Here is a 9,228-nt window from a genome sequence, read left to right on the forward strand (position 1 = left end):
TAAACATACTCCACAACCTTGTGGACAGCCTTCCAGAAGAGTTGAAGCTGGAATTGCTGCAAAAGGTGGACCGACACCATATTGAACCCTATGGGTTAGGAATGGGATGGCACTTCAAGTTCATATGTGAGTCAAGGCAGGTGGCCAACCACTTTTGGCAATATAGTGTATTTCAGTTAAAGACACTGGTGACCAAAATACATCCAATTTCTTGAAAAGCATGCTGTTGTTTTCCATCCGAAACCTTGTATTTGCTGCATCATGACTGTCACTGATTCTCACTTTAACAATCTAAGGCGAGCGCATCCGAAACACTTGAACACGACAACTCCAAAAACAGACCCGCCTACTTTAAGATAGATTGGATGATGAAGCACTGACTCTTCCTTCCTTGTAGGATCGTACCCACGCCTGTCTTTGAGTTTTAAGCTGAAGAGAAACATCGGGTACTTTATCCTGCAAACATACATGCCTTCAATCCTCATCACCATTCTCTCCTGGGTCTCCTTTTGGATCAACTATGATGCGTCTGCCGCCAGAGTGGCTCTAGGTAAGTAAATCCTATGCTGGAACCACCAAATAAAACAACATTATAATGCTCATTCAGCTGAAATTTTGCAAGATTTTGCTGGACAATGCCTGTAATGATGTTTTTCAAACAGTCATGTTGCTAAATTGCATTGATATATCTACAAATATCTTCCCCAATTGGAAAGTTTGTGTCGGATGGTTTTCTTTTAGATCTATTGCAATCATCATGGTTTATTTTTGGTGTCTTTTTTTTCCATCACTTTCCAACAAATTTGGCATACTGGTTTGTTTGTATTTTGTTGATGGACAAATATTGTGGATGACTGACAGAAAGGGTTCACTCTGTTTATTCAATTCTGCCAATGAATAATTGCCGTCAGGTTGTGAGTGACACACAGAGTGAACCTTCTTGCACCCTGTTTTGGAAGCAAGAGATGATAAAAACAAACAATTTGGCAATGTATCGATGCCGACAAAGTAATTGAGTTTATTTTCATTTATCTTTTGATTAATTATTTATTGACTATCACCCAGGCTCATACAAACATGCAATTTCATGACAATTTTGGCTCGAAATGAAATTAAAAAAATTAAACCATACATTTTTTTTTACCAAAGATAGGTAAATAATAAAGGAAACTCATTGAGAGTGGCTCATAGCTGGGTTGCTATCAGGTGACCTAGAGGCACTTCCGGGTTTCAGGTGATGCTCTAGAGTCCCATTAGGCTATGGTTGATTTACCTGCATCAGTGCAAATATTTCAATTTGCATCACAGTAAGTTTATCAAACAAATCAAATGTTCAAACAAACATTTTACAAAGTGATCACTGCAGACACGAGCACGGTCTGATTGTGTTCCACAAGATGATGAAAGTGATTATCTTTAAGAGCCATTTCCTTCGACACACTTTAGTTTTTTCCCTGACTTTATAAAATTATTAAACCACTTCTTTCGGTACTCTATGAAAGCAATTTCCTATCTCTCTATTTGAATGATTGTATCACTCAAGAATAGAACAGTAATATGAAATTGTCTCCTCAAACTCTACACTCACACTCACTTGTTTTAATGCTACGCTCAAGCTGCTTGACCATTGTGTGAATTAAGCCGCGAAGAAGAAAAACAGATGTGACATCATATGCAAGCCAGCTGGGTAATGGGTAATGATGCTTGCTCTATGAACAAGGATACCTGTGTTCAAATCAATTAAGGTAAATAACATACTGTGTCATTATGATTATTTTCACTAAAATAATATTTATATGTGTATTATTACAATTGTATCTTTTTTTTTTTCCAGTGACTGCTGAAAAAATTATGTCTCTTGGAAAATGTGATTGAGGACCCTTAATCTAGACTTTTAAAAAACCCCACGTTTTAATAGATACCCAAAAAATACAGCATTAAAATGGATAGCATACATTTTTTTTCTCAACTTCGCTAGGATTTCTACCGTCAGACTCGATTATGTAAACCAAAACATTTCTTAAGTGGTTCCTAGCTTGCCGGTACTCTACCTGTTTACTGAGTGCTCCCTATCTTCTTTTGACCTGACACTGCCCTAGTCAGCTTCATCCATCCATCCATCCATCCACCCATTCCTCGCTCTAGTCGACAAGGCAATTTCGCTGATTGAAGACTGAGCTGCATTTAGTGATTTGGGGCTTGGGCGGTGGTCAGGGGCATTTAGGGGATTTAATGAAAAGAAAAAGGTAATGCCTCATAATGGAAACGGGTCAGCAGAGTTGGCAAAACGTTTAGTCACCCCTCAAGTTATATGAGATTCAGGGAGCTTTATTCTGACATTGATTTTCGGCATTAACATGTTTGTTTGCAGATTGTTCTTTTTTTGGGTGATGGTCAGCTGGAAGCTCTGTGGCAGATGTCTAATAATTTGGTAATTGTTAACTGATGGTCATAGGACAACATTGTATTATACTGCATATAAAACTATGGGGAATCTCAATTCCATTCATAAGCCTGGAAAATAATTTAAATGCAAGATCAATCCAACTAAAAAACATCTCTACAACCTTTGAAAGCAACTACAACTTTTCTCAGTTATAGTTCTCTGCTAATGAACAAGACCAAGTTTGACATTTGAATTAAACAAAGCGTATTATTAGCAAATCCCCCAATGCAAGGTTTAAAGTTGTTTAGGTAAGACTGACAAGATAAATAGGCAACCACAAGGTATTGTTGGAATAAACCACAACAACATTTATTTTCCAATCTTTGCAAATCCTCTGTTTTTTTTTACTGTGATGATTTTTTTTTTAAGGTATTACCACAGTGCTGACCATGACTACCATCAACACCCATCTGAGAGAAACCCTCCCCAAAATTCCATACGTCAAAGCTATTGACATGTACCTCATGGGATGCTTCGTCTTTGTGTTTCTGGCCCTCCTGGAGTACGCACTGGTCAACTACATCTTCTTCGGAAAGGGTCCTCAGCGCCAGAAGAGAGCTGCGGAGAAAACGGCTACAGCCAACAATGAAAAGATGAGGATGGATCCAAACAAAGTAAGATGGGCAGTGACATTCCAAGATAAAAAAAAATATAAGTGACCCAAAATAATTATTGTAATATCAATAAAAACATGTGATGAATTACTAAATTACAAACAAAATATTGGATTTATATTGGCTCACATCTACACCATATGCAGTAAACGCCTCTCAGGCAAACAAAAGTTGGATGTAAATAAAAAAAATAGCTTAGCATACCAATCCACAGAGTATTTGCTTTGTTATCTTTGCTTTAATTTCAATTTTTTTTTAGAATTTGAGAAAACTACTGATAGTTTGTGTCTTTATGGTCACCACCATTTTTGTGTGACATCAGACTATTCCATCTTGGGTAGATCCCAGTCAACGTTTTGAAATACACATGATTTTTAGACTTTCCCAATTTCTGGACTGTAACAATGGGATTGCATTAGCTTTTGCATAATCTGAACCCCAAAAAGCCACCGTCACATGTGCACGGTAGTTAAAATGGCCTATTAGTCCTGTCAAAACAAAGAAAATAATCTTCTAAGAAGTGATTTGTATACTGTAGCCGGTGTCGTTACCTGTGAATTTAAGTAGTAATTATTGCATAAACTGCATGTTAGTAATCGCTAGGTAACCACGGTGATCATGTGCGCTTCCAGTGGCTGGTGGGCAATGTCGTCGGCCGAGATGACACCTTGTACACGAGGATGAAACAACGGGAGCTCGATGGTCATGACTCAATGTGGGAGCCCATTTTTATGGACGACGCCGGCATTGGACTTGGGGACCAGAAGAATAAGGTAATAGAAAACGATGCAGTAGCTCAGCTCGACTGACTGTTTTATTTTATGGGCCGCTTGATGTCGTAAATATCAGTGTAAAAACAACTTAGCTCTTTATGTAAGACAGATAGTATACACCTGCAAAGCACTTTTTGCCTAAGTCACACTAAGCTAATATGTATTTTAATTTTCATATTTTCATATGAACAATTGAGCATTAATGTTCATCAAACAGTTATGTAATCCCCGGCTGAATTTTGCCTACTTACAAAGACATAGACAGTGCATAATTGGTTGGTAGCTTTATTTAACAGAGAGAGAAAGTAATAAAATATATAAAAGGTACTTGAAATTTGATTAGAGTTTAGATAATTAGGGATGTGCCGATTGATCAGTATCGGACGATTTTTCGGGAAAAAGTACATGATTGCCATTGCCTATTAATGCCGATGCTGGCTGACACATTTTATTTTTAGTCCCTTAGCTTACAAGTGGCCGGCAGCTAATTATGTGTCTCCATACACAGTGTGGACCCGCCCCCCTAAGCTAAAAAAGAAACACCTCCATTACAGGAAATAAACTAAATTTCTTAATATCTTAAGTTAACTATCACTGGAGGATGAGGCAAAAACATGTTACACACCGAGAGCAATCTAGAAGCAGGCATGCTAATAGTAAAGCTAACCACTAAGCTAGCGATGAAGAAGTCCAAGATACAAGTGCTTAGTTAACTTTAATGAGTGTAGATGGAACCACGTTATCGCAGAAAGTAAGCAGCTATTAACAGGAAATTAACAAATAGATCATACTTGCCAACCTTGAGACCTCCGATTTCGGGAGGTGTGTGTGTGTGTGTGTGGGGGGGGGGCGTGGTCGGGGGGGTCGTGGATAGAGTGGAGGCGTGGTTGGGGGCGTGGTTAAGAGGGGAGGAGTATATTTACAGCTAGAATTCATCAAGTATATATAAGAAACACTTGACTTTCAGTGAATTCTAGCTATATATATATATATATATATTTATTTATATATATATATATATATATATATATATATATATATATATATATATATATATATATATATATATATATATAAATACAAGAAATACTTGAATTTCATTGTTCATTTATTTACACATATACACACACATAACACTCATCTACTCATTGTTGAGTTAAGGGTTGAATTGTCCATCCTTGTTTTATTCTCTGTCACTATTTTTCTAACCATGCTGAACACCCTCTCTGATGATGCATTCTGTTTCGTCTCCTTGTTGTGTGCGCAGTTGTGCACTGCACTCTCTAAAAGCCGTAGATGTTATTGTCACATATGCATGTACAGTAGATGGCAGTATTGTCCTGTTTAAGAGTGTCACAACATTGCTGTTTATGGCAGACAAACTGCTTTACGGTAGACGCAAACATGACTGCTGTTGTTGTGTGTTGTTGCCGCGCTGGGAGGACGTTAATGAAACTGCCTAACAATAAACCCACATAAGAAACCAAGAACTCTCCCTCGATCATTCTACAGTTATAATGTGATTGGTCAGGCACGCTGTTTATATTGTGGGAAAGCGGACGTGAAAACAGGCTGTCGACACGTCACTCAGGTCCACCTGAATTTCGGGAGATTTTCGGGAGAAAATTTGTCCCGGGAGGTTTTCGGGAGAGGCGCTGAATTTCGGGAGTCTCCCGGAAAATCCGGGAGGGTTGGCAAGTGTGAAATAGATTGATTAGAATCTAGAGAGAGGATAATATAATAGCAACTGTTGGTGTGTCAGCACTGTAAATATATGGCTAGTGTCGATACCAATGGTCGTACCACTTTATGATTGATACTAAAAGGATAAGGTTGATATTTTTATTTTCTCAAAATATTTTTTTTTGTTTTGTTTTTATTAATGTTTACAAATTTAGAGAATACTTTTTTGGACACAGAAGGACAAAGGGCAAACACTGAATGATTTAAATGAGTAACAGATAGTAGTTTTTACTTTTCTTTATTTATTGTGTACTATTGACTTTGTTCGATCAAATAATTTTATGTAATAAAAGAGAACTAAGGAACTTGTTTAAAAACTGTGTTGATATTTTTAAATTGTCACTAGCACCCACTATAAATACACTATATTGCCAAAAGTATTTGGCCACCTGCCTTGACTCACATATGAACTTGAAGTATCATCCCATTCCTAACCCATAGGGTTCAATATGATGTCGGCCCACCTTTTGCAGCTATTACAGGTTCGACTCTTCTGGGAAGGCTGTCCACAAGGTTGCGGAGTGTGTTTATAGGAATTTTCGACCATTCTTCCAAAAGCGCATTGGTGAGGTCACACACTGATGTTGGTCGAGAAGCCTGCCTCTCAGTCTCCGTTCTAATTAATCCCAAAACGGTTCTATCGGGTTCAGGTCAGGACTCGGTGCAGGCCAGTCAAGTGCATCCACACCAGACTCTGTCATCCATGTCTTTATGGACCTTGCTTTGTGCACTGGTGCACAGTCATGTTGGAAGAGAAAGGGGCCCGCTGCAAACTGTTCCCACAAGGTTGGGAGCATGGAATTGTCCAAAATGTTTTGGTATCCTGGAGCATTCAAAGTTCCTTTCACTGGAACTAACAGGCCAAGCCCAACTCCTGAAAAACAAACCCACACCATAATTCCTCCTCCACCATATTTCACACTCAGCACAATGCAGTCGGAAAAATACAGTTTTCCTGGGAAACTCCAAACCAAGACTCGTCCATCAGATTGCCAGATGGAAAAGCGCGATTCATCACTCCAGAGAATGTGTTTTCTCTGCTCTACAGTCCAGTGGTGACGTGCTTTACACCACTGCATCCGACGCTTTGCGTTGAACTTGGTGACGTATGGCTTAGATGCAGCTGATCGGCCATGGAAATCCATTCCATGAAGCTCTCTGTGTACTGTACGTGGGCTAATTGGAAGGTCACATGAAGTTTGGAGCTCTGTAGCAACTGACTGCACAGAAAGTCGGCGACCTCTTTGCACTATGCGCTTCAGCATCTGCTGACCCCTCTCTGTCAGTTTACGTGGCCTACCACTTCGTGGCTGAGTTGCTGTTGTTCCCAAACTCTTCCATTTTCTTATAATAAAGCCAACAGTTGACTTTGGAATATTTAGGAGAAAGGACATTTCACGACTGGATTTGTTGCACAGGTGGCAACCTATGAAAGTTTCACGCTGGAAATCACAGAGCTCCAGAGAAATGTTTGTAGAAACAGTCTCTGTGCCAAAGTGCTTGATTTTATACACCTGTGGCCTGGCCAAGTGATTAGGACACCTGATTCTGATCATTTGGATGGGTGGCCAAATACTTTTGGCAATATAGTGTATATGAAAACATTTTAAAATTGATATTGGCCAATATTACGCATGGATGAACAGAATTGTGAGCATTAAACCCTGATTAAAACATCCTTGCTCCAAATCCGCAATATTTTGTGGCGATCGCTTAGCAAAGTTTCAGACCCCACAAATATTTTATTAATCCCTCAAAATTGGGCAGATAATGCTTATTCATCTCACTGTAAGAACAGACTGTTGCATTATACTGATTGACCGGAAGCAAACTTGATGTTTCCCTTAAACAGATGGACCAACATGAAAACATCTTGCTGAGCACTCTCGACATCAAGAACGACATGGGGATTACGGAGCTGGCCCTGGGTCTGAACGACCCCCGGAACACCATGCTGACGTACGACAGCTCCACCCTGCAGTACCGCAAAGCAGGGCTGGCCCGCCATAACTTTGGCCGAAACACATTGGAGCGCCACATGACTCAGAAGAAGAGTCGACTAAGGAGGCGCACCTCGCAGCTAAAGATCAACATACCAGACTTGACTGATGTCAACTCCATAGACAAATGGTCGAGGATGATCTTCCCAACGGTCTTTTCCTTCTTCAACATCATTTACTGGCTTTACTATGTCAACTAAAAAGGAGGACTGCAGAAAGAAAAATAACTTCAAAATGTCTTTTATGTATTTAATTTAAGTATTTATGTTTGTGTCTTGTAAAACTGGACTGACACTACATCCAGGACCGGATACATCATGTCTTGGAATGCCACATTTTGCTGACTTACACATGAAAACCTTATAGAGGGAAGATAAAACAAAAGGTGCCTGTTCTAAAATATTTTTTTTTAGAATTTACACATATTGGTTTTTCATACTTTTTTTTAATTAATTATATTTGCAGTACAGTATGTTATTGCCAAACTATATACACGTTTAAATGTATCAGGTCATTTGAGATGAATACTAATGAAATTGTTATGTTAATGATTTATTCTAACATATTGTAAATACTATTTTTCGGACACTCTTTATTTATCATTTGACTAATACAATAATAACACAGTTATGAATAAGCATTGGAAGTGTATTGATTTAGTGACATTTGACTATGTTTACACTGCAAGCCAAAGTAGCCCAAAACTGATTTTTTTTTTCATCAGCTGACTGGTTACACTGCAAGTAAAATGTGGTCTTTGTCAGACTCCAGTATTAACGCGCACAGGCCCCAATGTGGCCCCGACGTCACTTGCATGCGCAGTTCGATAAAGTAAAAACGATGGAAGTAAACCGGATTCCGGAAATGAACAAAGAAGTTGCTACTACTACTACTTTGCAAAATAAAAGTCACCACACCTTAAAAAAGTTTTTTTTTTTTTTACATGAAAATAAATTAAAGTTATAAAATGTATAAATGGATATATTTAGTGTAGTATATTTGTGAGGGTTCCAAGTTTTTTTTATGGCTGTTAAGTACAGGAGACACTGACATCAGCGTGGATCTACGTTAGCATTATTTTTCAACTCCGCTACGTAAAAAACGTACGTAATGTACGCAACATGCAAATACGCTACTGCGTACACTTCAATTTCAGTCCTTCAACAACTGCTATTTCTTTGCAATCAAAGTATATTATATATATATATATATATATATATATATATATATATATATATATATATATATATATATATATACATATATATATATATATATATATATATATATATATACCGTATTTTTCGGAGTATAAGTCGCACCGGAGTATAAGTCGCACCTGCCGAAAATGCATAATAAAAAAGGAAAAAAACATATATAAGTCGCACTGGAGCCCGGCTAAACTATGAAAAAAAACTGCGACTTATAGTCCGAAAAATACGGTATATATATATATCTTCATATATTACATATAGCCTATAATTTGCGCATTATTGACTCATGATGCACCTAAAATTTGGCTACTGATAAAATACTTTGATCAGCGAAACCAGGTGTTGTGATGACGTATCCACTTTTGCTGAAGAGCAGCGTCTTTTTTAGTGCACAGGAATGACGTAGCGTGCCCATTGATGACGTAAAAGTCCAATTCT

The 9,228-nt window shown here is 38.1% G+C and overlaps 1 protein-coding gene across 1 annotated transcript in view; it reads left to right on the forward strand.

Moving 5' to 3' along the window:
• The window catches only part of LOC133607672 (gamma-aminobutyric acid receptor subunit beta-2-like), a 109,967-nt gene extending 101,144 nt beyond the window's left edge, over positions 1 to 8,823 (forward strand). Inside the window, exons 7-10 of the mRNA XM_061962522.1 lie at positions 398 to 550; positions 2,816 to 3,060; positions 3,693 to 3,833; positions 7,429 to 8,823. Of these exons, the coding sequence (XP_061818506.1) occupies positions 398 to 550; positions 2,816 to 3,060; positions 3,693 to 3,833; positions 7,429 to 7,776 (887 nt within the window). The 3' untranslated portion in view covers positions 7,777 to 8,823. The remainder of the gene's footprint in view (positions 1 to 397; positions 551 to 2,815; positions 3,061 to 3,692; positions 3,834 to 7,428) is intronic.
• Positions 8,824 to 9,228: the final 405 nt, after the last annotated feature.

This window comes from Nerophis lumbriciformis, linkage group LG09 (assembly GCF_033978685.3).
Source record: "Nerophis lumbriciformis linkage group LG09, RoL_Nlum_v2.1, whole genome shotgun sequence".
NCBI lineage: Eukaryota > Metazoa > Chordata > Actinopteri > Syngnathiformes > Syngnathidae > Nerophis > Nerophis lumbriciformis.